Source organism: Haliotis rubra, unplaced genomic scaffold (assembly GCF_003918875.1).
Source record: "Haliotis rubra isolate DU_JTF1 unplaced genomic scaffold, ASM391887v1 Scf782, whole genome shotgun sequence".
NCBI lineage: Eukaryota > Metazoa > Mollusca > Gastropoda > Lepetellida > Haliotidae > Haliotis > Haliotis rubra.
This window is the reverse complement of record NW_025767504.1, coordinates 470,471-490,294: the sequence shown is the minus strand read 5'-3', so window position 1 is coordinate 490,294 and position 19,824 is coordinate 470,471. Positions and strand designations below refer to the sequence as shown.

General features: G+C 40.0%; 1 protein-coding gene across 1 annotated transcript; it reads right to left on the bottom strand.

Annotated features, from left to right (window-relative positions):
- Nucleotides 1–1,229: 1,229 nt before the first annotated feature.
- LOC124260965 (protein zer-1 homolog) lies at nucleotides 1,230–19,312 on the bottom strand. The gene is made up of 7 exons (XM_046695284.1): nucleotides 19,249–19,312; nucleotides 15,731–16,541; nucleotides 14,218–14,424; nucleotides 9,012–9,120; nucleotides 6,665–6,808; nucleotides 1,981–2,039; nucleotides 1,230–1,331 (listed from the first exon to the last, which is right to left on the bottom strand). The coding sequence occupies exons 2-7, from the start codon at nucleotides 16,534–16,536 to the stop codon at nucleotides 1,265–1,267; spliced, it is 1,392 nt and encodes a 463-aa protein (XP_046551240.1). The 5' UTR covers nucleotides 16,537–16,541; nucleotides 19,249–19,312; the 3' UTR covers nucleotides 1,230–1,264.
- Between the last annotated feature and the right edge of the window lie 512 nt (nucleotides 19,313–19,824).

Genomic DNA, 19,824 nt, shown 5'->3' with positions numbered 1-19,824 from the left:
ACACATTCCCTGAAGTAATTCTGCCCTGAGATACATTCTGTAATAATTCTACCCTGAGACACACCCTGCAGTAATTCTGTAATTCTGAGACACATCCTGTAGTAATTCTACCCTGAGACACATTCTGAAGTAATTCTACCCTGAGACACATTCCTGTAGTAATTCTACCCTGAGACACATTCCTGCAGTAATTCTACCCTGAGACACATCCTGTAGTAATTCTACCCTGAGACACATTCTGAAGTAATTCTACCCTGAGACACATTCCTGTAGGAATTCTACCCTGAGATACACCCTGTAGTAATTCTACCCTGAGACACATTCTGTAGTAATTCTACCCTGAGACACATTCCTGTAGTAATTCTACCCTGAGACACATTCCTGTAGTAATTCTACCCTGAGACACACCCTGCAGTAATTCTACCCTGAGACACACCCTGTAGTAATTCTACCCTGAGACACATTCCTGCAGTAATTCCACCAGGGATACATTCCTGTAGTAATTCTACCCTGAGACACATCCTGCAGTAATTCTACCCTGAGACACACCCTGCAGTAATTCTACCCAGGGACACATTCAACCATTAATTCTACCCTGAGACACATTCCTGCAGTAATTCCACCAGGGACACATTCCTGTAGTAATTTTACCCTGAGACACATCTTGTAGTAATTCTACCCTGAGGCACATTCTGCAGTAATTCTACCCTGAGACACATTCCAGCAGTAATTCTACCCTGAGACACATCCTGTAGTAATTCTACCCTGAGGCACATTCTGCAGTAATTCTACCCTGAGACACATTCCAGCAGTAATTCCACCCAGGGACACATTCAACCAGCAATTCTACCATGAACACTTTCCAGCAATAATTCTACCCTGAGAAACATTTCTGCAGTAATTCTACCAGGAAAAGAACGTTTCATGGGAAATGTTCCAGTATAAATTCTACCAGAACACAAATTATACCTTGGAACTTGGTGTTTTACATTACTCAGGACGGGTTATTTTTTGTTTGGTATTTTGTGCCAGCAAGAGATGCCACTACGGCTGTAACGATGCATCAAACTATCGATGGATTGCAATTGTTGAAATATTGGGAAATAACTTCAAATGACACATATCAAGGAGAAAAATGTTATTGCAATAGGATTGCAATAGTTGGTCGCAACAGACTATCGCTATCGTAATAGTATGTTGCAAAAGACTATCACTATTGCAACAGTTGTTTTCCCCTCAATAGTCACCCCTAGATGCCACTGACTTACCTCCTTTGTTTCTGAGTGATGTAGTCTTTTTGATCCCCCTTGGCTATATAGAACAATGATGCACTGAAACAACACAGTCACTTATCAGACAGTGGAGCACAATTTTCAGAAATAAAAACACAATTAATTATTTATTTTTAAATATGGTCCTGAATATGGTCCTACATGACATTCAATGAAGCAGACATGACATTCTAGCAGACATCGCAGTGGTCGATTTAAGGAAATGAAACCTACTTGCACCCAGTGCAACCTAAGGCAATAACCTTGTTGCACCAAACAAATACATGTTGCACCTCCTGCTTGATAAAAACTCTTTTATAATGCTTGAGTTTTGGTAAAGACGATTAAGAACAGTATTATAACAAAAGAAATCTGTAGTTATCTTACTTCCTAAACTTTCATGAACAGCAATTCCTTCAGTCACTGTTCCTACAATAATTAGAGTCACTGTTCCAAGTCAGTTCCTCATTCTGTTTTCCAGCTGAAGTCTGTGTTCTTTGATCACAAAATATTAGCATGCACTGGGTGCAAGTGGATATATAAGAGGTTGCATTTAGCAGTTTCAGGTTGCACCAGTGCAAGTTCTAAATGCTTAAATCGAGCCCTAAATGGCATTGTCAGAAACATATGAAATGGATTGACGACAGAATACTTCATATACTTGCAGCTGTCTGAGTTTTCTGGTGAATTGAAACTGTGTACACTTTACCTGCCTACAATCTGCACCTGTTTGTCCCAGATGTGGCGCTTCATGCCAGCCAAGATGGCCTGAAACAAAACGTCTTGTCATCAATCATCTATTGTATGAACCTGAATACAATCAAGAATTTGAAGAATTTAATTAAATGACTCCATTCCTGTTTGGTATGGCTGCCTGTTCAGTATGGCTGCCTACTGTCAGATCACATTGTCATGTGTGACTTTAACTCACTATTCCAGAACTTCATCAAATCAGGTGGTGATGTTGTCCTTTGAAGCTCCACACCTTTTCATACATGGTGGAGTACAGTATAGAAGACACACCATTGTTCATGCAGAATAAATCAAAATGCCCCAAAATAGTTTTCATATTTATTTCATTATTTCTCCAACAGATGGTTAGTACATTCTGGCCGGCGGCGTAGCGTTTCCTTGTCAAGCTGAAGACCCGGGTTCGATTCCCCACATGGGTACAATGTATGAAGCCCATTTCTAGTGTCCCCAGCCATGATATTGCTGGAATATTGCTAAAAGCGGTGTAAAACTAAACCCACTCACTAGCACATTCTGAAACAAAGGTACAATCAATTTTGTGAATGAATTGTTTGATCAGCATTCTAGTTGGTGAATCAGTAATGAAGCATACAACTTTATGGATGACAACTTCTTGTTTATTGCATAGAGTAACATTTCAGATTAGATAAGAGTGCTTTCAGCTTCATAACGGTGTAAGAATCTATATCGCTCTATGCAATATACAAGAAATTGTTATCAATAAACTTGTTTGCTTTATTCATAATGAATGAAGAGATCTTGACAATGAACTTGATATTTGGCTTCGATCTATATTAAAGGTAGGTGAAACAATCGAGCAAGGTACATATCATGATACACAGGTCACGATGTGATACATATTTACGTCAAATCATCTTCTTAAGTAAATATATCAGAACAGGTTCCAAAGGAATAATTAGGTGTCAGATACAAGTTCACAGCAGTTATTTATAGTAGTGAACAGTGAAACACTAATTTAACACATTTTGCGACATTTGACTGACAAATGCTGAAGTGGGTGTCATTAACAAGCAGTGATTTAGAGATTGTGTTGTCTTGTAATCAAACGGAAATACCATGGAAAAAACGTATCTTGTGTCCTAATGCCTAACTAACAATACAGCTGTGTACCCATGAATAATTTCACCAGTGTTTCCACTGGCTTTTTATACAGCTGGACATTGTGACCGGCTAGCATTTCAAATACCGGTCATTTGTAAATTTTACCTGTCAAGTGATCAAGCTTTTCATTGTACATGAGACCTTGCACTCTAACAACCAATCAGAAATGCATAAATTAGAAAACTGATTTTTAAGAATTTGCCTGACACGATGACTGGTAGCCTTTGAAATTACCGGACATTCTAACTTTGTCCCGGTCAAAGACCGGTATATACAGGACAACAGAAACACTGTGACAATGTTTCAGTTGTGTGTTGTCTATGTTTTCAATTTATTAATCTAAAACCCCAGTTAAACCAACTGAATGTCACTGTTTGAACATAAAGTTCAAGGAAAACAGTGTTTCCGTTATCCGGTATATACCAGCCTTTAACTCATTAAGCCCGAGAGCCCCATCACTACTCAACACCTGGAAGCCCTCGCTGATTGCCCACTCTGTGTGCAGAGACTAATTAGTGCTAGTCACACCTGATTTCCCTGGCAGGTTTCGGGGATCACAGGAAACTGTCTAGTCGTACAAACAAGTCCTGATTGTTTAATTGTGTCGTAAAGATATATGTTGAAAGAAATCAGGTGTGAATACATGTCGTGTATTGCAAGCTTTATGTAATTTTATTGCAAGTTTCTCTTGTAGACCTTTTATCGGCGTGTACATTTATATTTTATCACAATATGCATACACATGTATTCTTTGTATGTAACAGATGAGACACACGTTAACAAATTCTGTCTCTTATATCATTGTGTGAGGTTTAAATTTACAAAACATCTATGACAATGACATACTGTAAAGAAGAATTTACTTTCATACTTTATAATCTTCTACCTAAAATAGCGGTTTTGCCGATACATTTCTAGTGTTTACTTAATTACTTTAATGAAAGTACTATAACGCTAGTCTGTGACTAGCACAAAGCACATTCATAGCATTGCACTTTATTTCATACAGATTTAATGCAGAAAACATAATGCGACCATACAAACATACATATACAAAATGTATACTACATATTCCTTGCATAGACATAAAACAAAGAGTCACGTGATAGGGCCATCAAATTTCCTAATATAAAGTTCGGTATCTCAACTGTTCAACGTAGTGGCTGGTCATATGTTATCTGTGACCAATCGTGATCATGAGATACCTGTCACACAGGAAAGGACAGGTGATGGGGCATGGGCGAAATTTCTGAAGAGCACGCTTTGGTCACTCAGCAGCTTGGATAGAGATTGGTTATTGGCTATATCCTTGACCAGTCGATATGCTGGGTTTCGCTTTATCAACTCAAGCTATCGTGTAACAGTTTGTGTATTGTAAACATACACACTGGTATCTCAACTGTTCAGTATAGGGGCTGGTCATATGTTATCTGCGACCAATCATGATCATGAGATACCTGTCAAAGAGGAAAGGACAGGTGACGGGCCGGGTGAAATTTCTGAAGAGCACGCTTTGGTCACTCAGCAGCTTGGATAGAGATTGGTTATTGGCTATATCCTTGACCAGTCGATATGCTGGGTTTCGGCTTTATCAACTCAAGCTATCATGTAACAGTTTGTGTATTGTAAACATACACACTGGTAACGATGTATGAAATATACACATAAGACAAATAGGAGTAGATAGTCACTTTGGCGAGTTTATTTGTCCTCATTTTAGTGTTTTTCGATAAGTAAAACAAAGCGATTGAAATCCAACCACTGAGTAGAGGTAGTATTTATTTTCATATACATTTTATGCACACAACTAGTACATAAAACATAATGGTTTGCTGTACATGTAAATATAATCTTCACCTTGATACGAATGACTATCCAAACTAGAGTACACACATTACAGAATTCACAAGGTGACACTATACTGAATTATTATAGTGTATAAACTTGCAGTTGACACCCCAACCCCAATATTTATGAAGGTGGGCGTGCCTATATCTTTACTGAATGCAAACGAGGGTTCATAAGATTACAGATGTGCATGCATGTATAAACATCACAGAGAGAGGGCGGACTCCATAAAGCAAGGTGTCCAATGATATAACAGCGCATCTGTTTATTTTACACTTGTCACGGGGCAAACCTTTCAACAAGGACGTAACTACATATGCATTCTACCGGAGGCTGTTATTTCAAGGTCAAAAGAGGCGCCTAATTATCTCATTACTGTAATCTGCTTGAATGATTATAATGCGATGTATCGATACCGTGAACTGATATACTATCCAGCTGTTATTGACGATGGATCAATAGAGACTGAGTTGATTGATACACGTGATAATTGCACCGGATTTGATAATTACACAGATCAAATACAAACGTTTTACAGAATGCTTATGTAAATTGCATAGAAAACTGACAATTCAAATCAACATGAAACTTTCAACAGCTTGAACAAAAATGCTTAAAATACCTTTGTATGGCTTACATGTAATAACTTATGATATTACTTCTGTCCATGTGTGACAATGTTTTGAATTACCAACTTACTGTCTTTTGTAACAAATGTAGTAAAACATTTCATTGTTGTAATAACACTGACATGTATATATGTATTCGATGCAAAGGCTCGACTTATCACTTTATATTCGCTTAGGTAACATTACGAACTTTAGATTATGGAAAACAACTAGTTACAATTCAGTAAACTTCAAATTAGTAAGTTCAATTATGTTTAATCTATTCGAGCTTGGATGTATAATTACTTGTGTTTATACATTATGTTTCAGTATATGAAACATGACAACGTAATGATGCCTAAAAAGTAAATTCAAACTATTCTATTGTGTTTGAATTCTTTGTATGTCCTTGAAATTTCGTATATTGTTTCCTATTTATTACGAGTTGAAGGAAATATAATTTTTAGTAACCTCTAAACCATTACATCTAATTCAATCAAGGTGCATAATGAAGTATTTTAGTATCCATTCCCAAGGAAGAGTACCAGGCACTTACCTCTGTAAAAACATCATAATCCCTTTCGCCGACATGCGCTTCATTTGCTAAACGCTGTACAAGCCTATGATAATGATTAGCAATTGTTATCAAAACACTTTAAATACTTCATTCTGATTGATACTAAAGGTGGGATCTCTCGTAAGAAAAGCTAATATTTGCTCAGTACTGCTAAATTGGTTGAAATAATAGGTACAGTGCGATTTTTAAAAGTACAACACACATATGCGTCTCTCGCTGAATAAGAGGTGCTTTCTGTTGACGACTGTATGTGGGAAACTGTGAGAAACTGCTAATTACCTGCCCCATAAACACGTCACTCGCTGTGAGGAGCTGATTAATTTGCCCCATATATGCGTCTCTCGGCCTTAATGAGGCTGGAATTGATTCCTATTGATGCATACAATAAAATATTCACCAATGTTTGTATCTGTTAACAAATCATCTGTGAATACAACACACATAAATCTGTCATAACATTAATCAGTCCCTCTTGGTCAACTTACCTCAAGAACTGCACACTGTCTACTGACTGCAAAGTTACGGAAAAGATGGAAGACACTGTTGAGAGCCTTGATGAGCAGACCACACCTGTCCTGGTACACCTGTAGGGACAGCAGGACCTGCTCCTCATCACTCTCACCGGTCACCTGCAACACCAGCAACCATACACAACATGATCAACCTGCACAACACCTGTCCTGGACAACCTGTAGGGCTCACACTCCACACACAACATGATCAACCTGCACAACACCTGTCCTGAACAACCTGTAGGGCTCAGACTCCACACACTACGTGATCAACCTGCACAACACCTGTCATGAAACAAGGACATGTTTGAACATTATCAACTGTACACAACAGTTTATATATCTTATAAACCCGTGAAGATCCAGGTTAGAATTGACCTTCAGTAGCCCATGCTTGTCGTAAGAGGCATCTAACAGGATCGGGTAGTCAGGCTCGCTGACTTGGTTGACCTGTCAACGTATCCCAATTGCTTAGATCAATGCTTATGCGGTTGATCACTGGATTGTCTGCTCCAGAATCGATTATTAAAAGAACGCCGCCATATACCTGAAATATTGCTGAGAGTGGCGTAAAACTACACTCACTCCACCTTGGGGAAGTATGTGTTACCATTAAAATAGTCAGTAGAAGATGTCTAAGAATTTAAGCACTAGGACTCTTAACAGACGCTGAAATCATGTCAGATAATCAGTCGGACTCCGGGGAACTAGGTGTCCCCTCTGACTCATCTGATTTGGAAACACCTCCGCCTGCTACACCAGAGTCAGTGAAGCACAGTAGAAGAGGCCTTATCAGCAGCTTTGAAGCCTTTTGATAATCTCATTAAAGATTATCGGATCTCTGCGGCGTAAAACTAAACTCACTCACTCACTATGAATCTTATAAACTTATGAAACAGTTAACTCAAGAGGAAAAAATATGTTCAGGTTTGCATGAGCTACAGAACTAAATGGCTGTGTGCATGTGATGTCGATTTATGTCCTAGTGGCGGTTCATTAATTAATTTCAACCATAAACAGACATTAGATGAATAAAACAAAAGTGTAGAGCATTAAAATGCCCAACCAAATTTGACCAACATATTACAGATCAGCAGAACCAATTTTACATTTTTACCTGATTTTAAAGAGATAAAAATGGATAACAATGATTATATTCTTTTAAAAAATGCAAATACTAAACATGAATTGATTTCTCAAAGGGAGATAATTAACTCCTGAGTATAATGTCAACCTCCTGTTATTGGGTACAAGTTTGGGGAACATGTTGTGTATAATGCACAGTCAGAAACTACATCATGTCTTTTAGGTGAACCAACAAGCTCACCTATATTTTTTTGTCCTGACTGGATTTGATACAAGCATGGCTGATTTGAACCCCTTAATCATTGCTACACGTATGTAGGTCACTTGACCCCCGGGATAAAACAGACAAGTGTTTGCCACTAATATGGCAATGTCCCCCCGCCACTAAGGAATGGAATATTCATAACATATTTAGTGCTTCTTATTTTTTGCTCACATACAAGATGCTTGAAATCACAGATGTCTGCATAATTACCCAATGTAGGCTGTCGACATAATTGAAGACATTGGGTGCAATGTTTTATGAGATATCGCGTTTACATAAGTTTGAAAAGTGGTCAAAGTGTCGTGGTGGCCTTGAAGAAAAGGTCAAGGTCGCCAAAATCAACTGTTGTCTGGGTAATCCCCCAGTGTAGGCTGTCACCAAATTTGAAGACATTGGGTAGAACACTTCCTGAGATATCGCGTTAACAAGAGTTTGAAAAGTGGTCAAAGTGTCGTGGTGACCTTGAAGATAAGGTCAAGGTCACCAAAATCGACTGGTGTCTGTGTAATCCCCAAATGTAGGCTGTCACCAAATTTGAAGACATTGGGTACAACAGTTCATGAGAAATTGCGTTAACAAGAGTTTGAAAAGTGGTCAAAATGTCATGGTGACCTTGAAAATAAGATCAAGGTCACCCCAGTCGACTTGTGTCTGCGGAATCCCCCAATGTAGGCTGTCACCAAATATGAAGACATTGGATACAACAGTGAATGAGATATCAAGTCAACAAGAGTTTGAAAAGTGGTCAAAGTGCCGTGGTGACCTTGAAGATGAGGTCAAGGTCACCAAAATCGACTCGTGTCTGGGTAATCCCTCAATGTAGGCTTTCACCAAATTTGAAGACATTGGGTACAACAGTTCATGAGATATGGCGTTAACAAGAAATGGGACGGACGGACGCCGCTGAATACATAGTCCCCCGTTCCGCGTTGCGGCGAGGGACAACAACAGAGAGTGATCATTACTCACCCGTTTGGCAGGTATATTCTTTCTGTAGCAAGCATCATGGGCACATCCAAACAGACCCAAAAACTCAAGCATTCGTCCTTCTAGTCCAGGAATACTACACATTCCGGCACTGCAACACAAAGTGGCATATACAACACCTGCTGCATCACATGACGAGTGACTCTACCACACCTGCTGCATCATATGACGAGTGACTCTACAACACCTGCTGTATCACATGACCACTGACTCTACAACACCTGCTGCATCACATGACCACTGACTCTACCACACCTGCTGCATCACATGACGAGTGACTCTACAACACCTGCTGCATCACATGACCACTGACTCTACAACACCTGCTGTATCACATGACCACTGACTCTACAACACCTGCTGCATCACATGACGAGTGACTCTACACCTGCTGCATCACATGACCACTGACTCTACAACACCTGCTGCATCACATGACGAGTGACTCTACACCTGCTGTATCATATGACCACTGACTCTACAACACCTGCTGCATCACATGACGAGTGACTCTACAACACCTGCTGCATCACATGACGAGTGACTCTACAACACCTGCTGTATCACATGACCACTGACTCTACAACACCTGCTGCATCACATGACCACTGACTCTACAACACCTGCTGCATCACATGACCACTGACTCTACAACACCTGCTGCATCACATGACCACTGACTCTACAACACCTGCTGCATCACATGAAGAGTGACTCTACAACACCTGCTTTATCACATGACCACTGACTCTACAACAACTGCTGCATTACATGACCACTGACTCTACAACACCTGCTGCATCATATGACCACTGACTCTACAACACCTGCTGCATCACATGACGAGTGACTCTACAACACCTGCTGCATCACATGACCACTGACTCTACAACACCTGCTGCATCACATGACGAGTGACTCTACAACACCTGCTGCATCACATGACCACTGACTCTACAACACCTGCTGCATCACATGACTACTGACTCTACAACACCTGCTGCATCACATGACCACTGACTCTACAACACCTGCTGCATTACATGACCACTGACTCTACAACACCTGCTGCATCATATGACCACTGACTCTACAACGCCTGCTGCATCACATGACCACTGACTCTACAACACCTGCTGCATCACATGACGAGTGACTCTACAACACCTGCTGTATCACATGACGAAAGTGACTCTACAACACCTGCTGCATCACATGACCACTGACTCTACAACACCCGCTGTATCACATGACGAAAGTGACTCTACAACACCTGCTGCATCACATGACCACTGACTCTACAACACCTGCTGCATCACATGACGAGTGACTCTACAACACCTGCTGCATCACATGACCACTGACTCTACAACACCTGCTGCATCACATGACGAGTGACTCTACAACACCTGCTGCATCACATGACTACTGACTCTACAACACCTGCTGCATCACATGGAGAGTGACTCTACAACACCTGCTGCATCACATGACTACTGACTCTACAACACCTGCTGCATCACATGACGAGTGACTCTACAACACCTGCTGCATCACATGACTACTGACTCTACAACACCTGCTGTATCACATGACGAGGGTGATATGCGATATGTGTTGGCGTATTGCAATATGTATTGCAATATATTGTGAAAGTGTAACACATGGGTTAAAGTAATGAAGATTTCTTTTGAAACAATGCCACTGGCCACTGTCAGGACTCAGATGTGATTGTACAAGAGATCAATTGAAAATGTATCCAAATTGAAAACTCTAAAGTTTGGAACTCGAGAAAAAGCGCCTGCAGCAACGTGAGCCATTTTGGTTTGTTTATCCCTACAATTGAGTACAATGAGTGCCGGTACCAATCTATTTTTCTATTTAAATGGTTTAAAAGTCACGCAAATGCAAATATATGACCAATAAACATTCTCAAAACTATTAATGTACAGTAATATCAAGGAAATACCAATGATATTACTAGTTTTGACTACATGACGAAAATTACCGATCGTATCGGTTCACGAAAAGTGTACCGCAATATGTCGTATTGTGAAGTTCGAATTGCAATATACCGGTTAACCGGTTTTATCGCCCACCCCTAATGACCACGGACTCTACAACACCTGCTGCATCAAATGAGAACTGACTCTACAACACTTGATCAATACAAAAGATGTTGATTACTGGATTGTCTGGCCCAGACATGATTACTTACAGACCGCTATCATAGAGCTAAGTGCGGCATTAAACAACAACCAGCCAAACAAAACAAAGCGTGTTCTCAACTTGCCTTTAGCAAAATCCAGGATGCTACTGGTATTCATTGTATCTGATTGGCTAGTGTCTCTAGCATGGTCTGGCCTTTTCCAATCATATACAGTGGAATCTGTCAAATCCAGACTCTGTGTAATCCGGTTTTCTCCATAATCCGGACTACTCTCCGAGTCCCAGCAAAATTGTTCTTATTTTATCATTAAAGCTTGCTTTATAATCTGGACTCTCTCAGTTACATATTACTAACTAAAATAACAGTCTCGAAAATCAACTTGCTATGAAAATAATGCTTTGTAATCAGGACGTAGCTGACTCAAATAACAGTCTGTTGACTAAACATCTACGTTACTTCTGTTCACAATGGTTAATGAATTAATTAATTCTATGAACACACATTAATTAATGTCAGTTAACTCAGTGTCACTTCGCAGTCTTATTAACGACAGATTACTTGCTTGTTTCACATTCACTTCATAGTTATGGCAGACCAACCAGCGAAACGTAGGCGAACTGATTTGTCACTTGCTGACAAAGTGAAACTTATTGACTAGTCAGAGAGGTCAAAACAGAAAGATCTCACTGAGAAATACAAGATAAGCAAACAGAGTGTATTAGCAAAGTGAACATTAATACCGTCAGCTTTTTGAAAAGAAAATAGCATAAGTCATCGTGGCAGTGTCTACGGTAACGGGCAAAAGTTGTCTAAATTGACTCTAATCCGGACTGCTTTACAATCCGGACAAATGAGTCGGTCCCAGGCGAGTCCAGTCCTTAATAGACAGATTCCACTGTATGTATTATCTTTGGCTAAAAGGTAAAGCTAGCAAGACTTGTTGTCAGGGCAGTCTCATATTCGCCATTGGGCTAAATGGATTACAAACAGGCTTTAGTAAGGATTTTTACACGAACATTGCTGCAACATCAAAATAATAATAGATATGTCAAAATCTGAATCGATAATAAAACAAAGGAATCATGTATTGCACCGTGTCATTTCTAGTTATTAGCTATTCATATAGCTTATGTTTGAGCTTATATCGTTAAGTCAACTTTTAACTTTGCAACCAGTAATTAGATCATGTACTGTAGATTAGACGGTGGCTGAATGTGTCAGGTGTGAAATATACATACCTGTCTGCTTCTTGTGATGTCTCCTCATGGTGGTTCTTACTGGGCCTGAATGACTGGATCTCAGCCTTCTCAAAGCCAGCCAGGTTGGTGCCTGAGATGTCAAGTGATGTCACAAGAGGGAGGCCGCAATGAGCTGCTGGAGATACTGTTCAGGGATGGGTGTACATCACAGGAGTGTCTGACTGGCCTTGAGAAACATCTAGGTGTCTAAATAACACACATACATGCATGACGGAAAATAGGGTATTGATGAGCAATTATTTCATAGGCATCTTTTATGTAGCAAAGCAGGTGTGATGAAATCATGAGAAATACAATACAGGTGTGATATCATGATGTATACATACAACACAGACAACAGACAACACTCAACAACACAACTGACTGACTGACTGAGTTTAGTTTTACGCTTTTAGCAATATTCCAGCAACATCACGCAGGGGACACCAGAAGTGGGATTAACACATTGTGCCCATGTGGGGAATCGAACCCGGTCTTCGCGATCGCGAGCCAACGCTTTAACCACTAGGCTACCCCACCGCCACTCCTCAACAACACAAGATGGCATAGGATTACTTTTTACTAGACATTTTGTGGACATGTAGAACATTTTTCTTACTGACCTTCACTGTGACCTTGACCTTTCCATAGGTCACCACAAACCTTTTAAATGGTGTCCCTGTCCCTAGGATGATATGTTCATATCTCAGTGTCATCTCCTTACAATCATTCTTGAGTTATTCTTTAAATGCCTTTAGAAATTACTTTCTTAATCAATAAGCCCAAAAAGGTTTCTCAGGGCTATACACAGGAGACATCCTTGACATTATAAACCAGGATGTTCACTTACAGTGCAGTACCAAAACAGAATGTGACAGAAGCAGTTTCCTTGGGAAATTCAAACATACCCATTTACATGTGGTGCTCATTTCTGGCGGTGTCCCCAGCAGTGATATTGTTGGAATACTGCTAAAAAGCAGCCGTAAAACCATATTCACTCACTCATTTTTACATGAGGTTGCTCTGTGTCATGTTACAATGTGAACACACACATAATTAATGTCAGTTAACTCAGTGTCACTTCGCAGTCTTATTAACGACAGATTACTTGCTTGTTTCACATTCACTTCATAGTTATGGCAGACCAACCAGCGAAACGTAGGCGAACTGATTTGTCACTTGCTGACAAAGTGAAACTTATTGACTAGTCAGAGAGGTCAAAACAGAAAGATCTCACTGAGAAATACAAGATAAGCAAACAGAGTGTATTAGCAAAGTGAACATTAATACCGTCAGCTTTTTGAAAAGAAAATAGCATAAGTCATCGTGGCAGTGTCTACGGTAACGGCCAAAAGTTGTCTAAATTGACTCTAATCCGGACTGCTTTACAATCCGGACAAATGAGTCGGTCCCAGGCGAGTCCATAATAGACAGATTCCACTGTATGTATTATCTTTGGCTAAAAGGTAAAGCTAGCAAGACTTGTCAGGGCAGTCTCATATTCGCCATTGGGCTAAATGGATTACAAACAGGCTTTAGTAAGGATTTTTACACGAACATTGCTGCAACATCAAAATAATAATAGATATGTCAAAATCTGAATCGATAATAAAACAAAGGAATCATGTATTGCACCGTGTCATTTCTAGTTATTAGCTATTCATATAGCTTATGTTTGAGCTTATATCGTTAAGTCAACTTTTAACTTTGCAACCAGTAATTAGATCATGTACTGTAGATTAGACGGTGGCTGAATGTGTCAGGTGTGAAATATACATACCTGTCTGCTTCTTGTGATGTCTCCTCATGGTGGTTCTTACTGGGCCTGAATGACTGGATCTCAGCCTTCTCAAAGCCAGCCAGGTTGGTGCCTGAGATGTCAAGTGATGTCACAAGAGGGAGGCCGGCAACGAGCTGCTGGAGATACTGTTCAGGATGGGGGTACATCACAGGAGTGTCTGACTGGCCTTGAGAAACATCCAGGTGTCTAAATAACACACATACATGCATGACGGAAAATAGGGTATTGATGAGCAATTATTTCATAGGCATCTTTTATGTAGCAAAGCAGGTGTGATGAAATCATGAGAAATACAATACAGGTGTGATATCATGATGTATACATACAACACAGACAACAGACAACACTCAACAACACAACTGACTGACTGACTGAGTTTAGTTTTACGCCGCTTTTAGCAATATTCCAGCAACATCACGGCGGGGGACACCAGAAGTGGGATTAACACATTGTGCCCATGTGGGGAATCGAACCCGGGTCTTCGGCGTGACGAGCCAACGCTTTAACCACTAGGCTACCCCTGCGCCACTCTCAACAACACAAGATGGCATAGGATTACCTTTACTAGGACATTTTGTGGACATGTAGAACATTTTTTCTTACTGACCTTCACTGTGACCTTGACCTTTTCCATAGGTCACTCACAAACTTTTTAAATGGTGTCCCTGTCCCTAGGATGATATGTTCATATCTCAGTGTCATCTCCTTACAATCATTCTTGAGTTATTCTTTAAATGCCTTTAGAAATTACTAATCAATAAGCCCAAAAGGTTTCTCAGGGCTATACACAGGAGACATCCTTGACATTATAAACTAGGATGTTCACTTACAGTGCAGTACCAAAACAGAATGTGACAGAAGCAGTTTCCTTGGGAAATTCAAACATACCCATTTACATGTGGTGCTCATTTCTGGTGTCCCCTGCAGTGATATTGTTGGAATACTGCTAAAAGCAGCGTAAAACCATATTCACTCACTCATTTACATGAGGTTGCTCTGTGTCATGTTACAATGCCAGTCAAAGCACATGCTGAACACACACATCATTTCTTCACATCAAGCATGAATCTCATTCTGTCCTAGAAATGCCTAAGGCTTAAGAATTCAAAAGGTGAGGTGAGGTGAAATTGGGTTTAACGTCGTGCTTGAGAATATTTCGCTCATATGACGACGTGCATGCATGTGCGGCTGCTTGTACTAGCCCAGACTTAAGCTGGTTTTATAGTGCTAGCCCACTGAGATACCATGCCGCAGTGAAGCATGAATACCCCACTCAGACACATTATACTGACTCCGAGCCGACCAGTCCTTGTTGTACCCATTAATGCCGAGCGCCAGGCAGGGACCAACAAGTACCATATTTTAACGTCTTTTGGTATGACGTGGTCGGGGATCGAACCAGCGACCTTCCGCTCTCCGGGCGGACGTTCTAACCACTACACCACGGAGGCGGTAATTCAAAAGGTAATACCTATAACTGTACAGTACTTACTTGAGCTGTTTGAGTTGGCACAAGTTGTCAATGACTGCATCCAAGTCTTGAATGTCAACATCCGCAAGGCTGAGTGACAATAGGTGATGTAAGCACTGGAAGTGGGGAAAGGTTTCCATGGCAACAGTACATTGAGATAGGTCCAGGTGTGTCAGCAGCTTACACCAGCGGAATACATCATGTAGTTGGACGTTTCCAATCAGCAAGTTGTCTTCCAACTGGAAATCTCTCATGCACAATTTACGGAGATGAGGACAGTTCAAAATAGGGTCATCATTCTGTTCAACATTTTCTACTGGCACTTTATCAATATAATTTTCATTCTGTGCAGCAGAAATAGAATCTACATGATCTCTAACGCCCTCAAACATATCTGTAGTGTTCTCCAAGCGCAGTGACCGTAAGGTTTTCCCCATTTTGTTGATGAACGGGATGCAGTCAGATGACAGTCTTGTACAACAGGACAGGTCTAGTTCTACAATAGGTTGATGTTTTACTAGACCTAGTCCACAGTCACTCACATAAGAATTTGCTAAGGTTAGTCGACTGAGCTGTGTCCCTCGAACGTTACTGAATATATTGAGGAAGCCATCTGCAGTGGAATGTGCATGATCGACATGCTCCATGTAGAAGTGAAATATCTTATCACAGATTGTTTTGGGCAGGGACACTCCTGGGAAGAGGGTATACATTGTGGTGTGGTGTGTTGTTGTGGCCTGGTGTGTGAAGGTCTCCAGGTTCTTCACACAGTACTGCACACAGAGATCCTCCAGGGTTGCCGGCATGTTGCGAGGCCAACTCTCCATCCTGCCTGCAAACCAGAACACAGCTGTACTTCAAACACACAGATGCCAACCCTAATTTAGCCCAATAAGTATTTTGACCAAAAAATGATGCAAAAATTAGTATTTTGGGGTCATATATAATATATATATATATATATTCTTAGAGCTTGTTATCAACAGTGTACTCATCTAAATTAGTATTAGGTATCCACATATAGCTTGATACTGAATAAAATGTGGTTGAAATTTAATGTGTATGGTACGTATGTGGTCTCACCTTAGGCAAGTGAGTTTGTTCAAAATTGTCTCTGTTCACCCAGCAGGAAAATGGGTACCCGGTGGAAAAAGTCATATGACTATAACCTTCGAACCACAACATAAAAGTACAATATTCAGATAAAACGTTTGAATACAGTTGTACTTTAGGTGAAATATGCCTCTTCATATGTGTGTATGAGATGTAGCAACCTGCAAGAGGTGTTACTAAACCATGTTAACATAGCCAGCATGACAAGGGACAAGTTATATTGACATAAACACCTGAAGTTTCAATTAAAAACTTAAACAAGCAGACCCACAGACACTCCCAGAAATGGTGAAATAGAATTTTATTGGTATCTTGAATGAATTTTTAGATACACAATTGCAGGACAAATACACAATGCACAAACTTTATAAACCCAGAAGTTTATAGGAAGCAAAATTTGCAGTAAAGTGAGATAGACGGGCATGATGGGGGCCACATCAATTATTACATGGTCTTTGAGTGGCATTTAGATTCTGGTGGGCACATTACTCACAGGAAGGCATGGAGGATCAACATTATATTTTCAAAGATGCTTTGATAAAAGGTCAGGCGATAAAGTACACTTTTTGCATGACGTCACACTTCATTGACATCACTACGCCATTCTCGTCTGCCCCTTCATTATCACACGTACCCTTGAAACAGACATCACAATGGATGCCAACTGTCATCACCTCGTACAGCCTCCTACAGTAAACTACTCTGTAGCATCCCAATTCTTGGTTTGCAGTTGCTTCTTTTGGCTAACATCACTGGTGGAAACATTACGTTCATGTTTTTCGACGGATAAAATTTCTCAGTTCGACTCACAATTAAACAGCGGTACCACAACATTCGCAATGTTTATTCCAACAATGCATCCGTGGAATGTTGCGTGACTAGTCAGCTTCATCTGGATGTACTGATCTATGGTAACTTACGTTGGTAGTAAAAATGTGACGTTCATATTGCACCTAATGGTTTACGTGAATCACATATGTAATTGAAATAATTTAGAGAAGATATTTAAATCGAATGTAAACCATCAGAAAACTGTTATCATTTGTGTTTTCTCTGGTAACGTGCATCTAAGCGAGGGTTGATAATTTAGGACACCAACACCGTCGCTTTTTCGTTTGTTTTCTGCCTAGATTAATTCCTGTGTGTATTAAATTGGCAACTTAGAAAAGAAATACAGTTCGCTCTACCCCCATGTATAGTTTAATAAAGTACCTTTTGTCATGTACAATAATAATTTTAATGCAATTGGACGCAAGCGGCCTCGTACTTCATCTATAATAGTTAAAGGCACAAGTGTCCTTTATTACACTATACACTGGGGGAGAGCGAACTGTATTTCTTAAAAACACAAAGCAATGTTTCAGTGTAGATGTTAACAATAATAACACAGCTACCAAACAGCCAACAGCCTTCATCCTCACCCACTGAAACCCTTATTTGTGCTATAAAAACAGCAATTTAGAAATTTCAAATGCTGCAGCGGACTTAAAAAAAAACTTGGGACAGGATTTTTTCATAGATTGACATAATTACCTTCGATTTTGCATGTGTTTGGGTTTTTTGTGGGATGGACTTTTGGATAGGGCATTTGGGCATTTTAAAGGCCTTATCTCTCAGAACTTTGTGTAAAGTTCTTTATTTAGCAATAGTCAGTTCTTTTCAGTCAAAATATTTGTTTATTGTAACCACAGTCTTTTGAGTAAAAGAAGAAATGTCTTATGTTGACATTGTGTCATTGAAAGAAAACTTCCCATACTGTGTCAGATCTGTCACAAACAACATATGTAGAAAATATGCCAAAATATAATATATCTATGAAAGAAAACTCATTTCAATAAGAATATGACTGAATCATACAAAACAAGTTAAACCAAGCATGTTGAAATAGTTTGTTTCGCGCTGATTTTCATTGTACTGATGGAAAATGACTTACACCTTGGTGCCTGTCGCAAAAGTAAACAATCTGCAAAATGGCACAAAGCAAAGGTGAACCCTTCTCTCTACCACTTGAGAGAGTTGTTCGTATAGATCGTTAGGAACTTGCAAAATAATAATCAGATTCTCGTACGTAAAGTAGCATCACTTCTGAGAGGACCGTTCGAAAAAAAACAATAGCGGCCAGAAATCGGCTTTCACTACAGAAACACAATGCAACAACACCTAAAACAATCATGTGTTCTTGTGTCGTACTGATTTAAAGGAAGGAACGTCTGATAGTGTCAGCTACTGTTTATTAAATGGTGTTGATATGGTTTCGGCTAGGAACACGAAATTTACATCCTCTCTAATCTTGCCCGATTTGGTACTTTTCACAAAGTTATTGACCGAGGTATATAGGTAACCCAAGGATTCACAATATGCAGAATATGGGGAAAGAATTGAAACCACATAGGAAAGCCTTCATGAAGGGTGTTAAATCATGATACCTAGTAATAGATGAATATCAGCTGAAATCCATTTGACACTGTGACATATCGGAGATCTGTGTTGTCATTTACCAATAACCGGAAGTTGATGAAGGTCGAGGTTGACCGGGGAGGTAATGCAACAGTCAATCAAAACGGACCAGGGACGAAATGGACTTGTATCAAAACGGACAATATTTTCACAGGCTATATATTTTCACGTATGTTTTATGTTCCTTCTAAGTGCATACCCAAGACCAAAAAATAAACGAAACCAAGTAAATTGGAGATTGTTACTGTAAGGCGATGCACGCATGCGGGAGAAATATAGGAGGGTAAGACAAAGCGCACCTTCAAACACGTTTGCCTAAAATGGGCTCAATGGGATCCTAAACTAAGCCTTAATTACACCCATTAAACATCCGCAACAGCCCTTCAGTCGACACCTATATATACGGTGCCACCCAGGACAATTGCCACCCGGACAAATGCCACCCAATCCCCAACCCCAACCCCCACCCCACCCCCAAAAAAGAAAAAAAAAAGAAGAAAATTAATAATTCAGTTTCTTTACCAACTTTAATTGAGTTTGACATG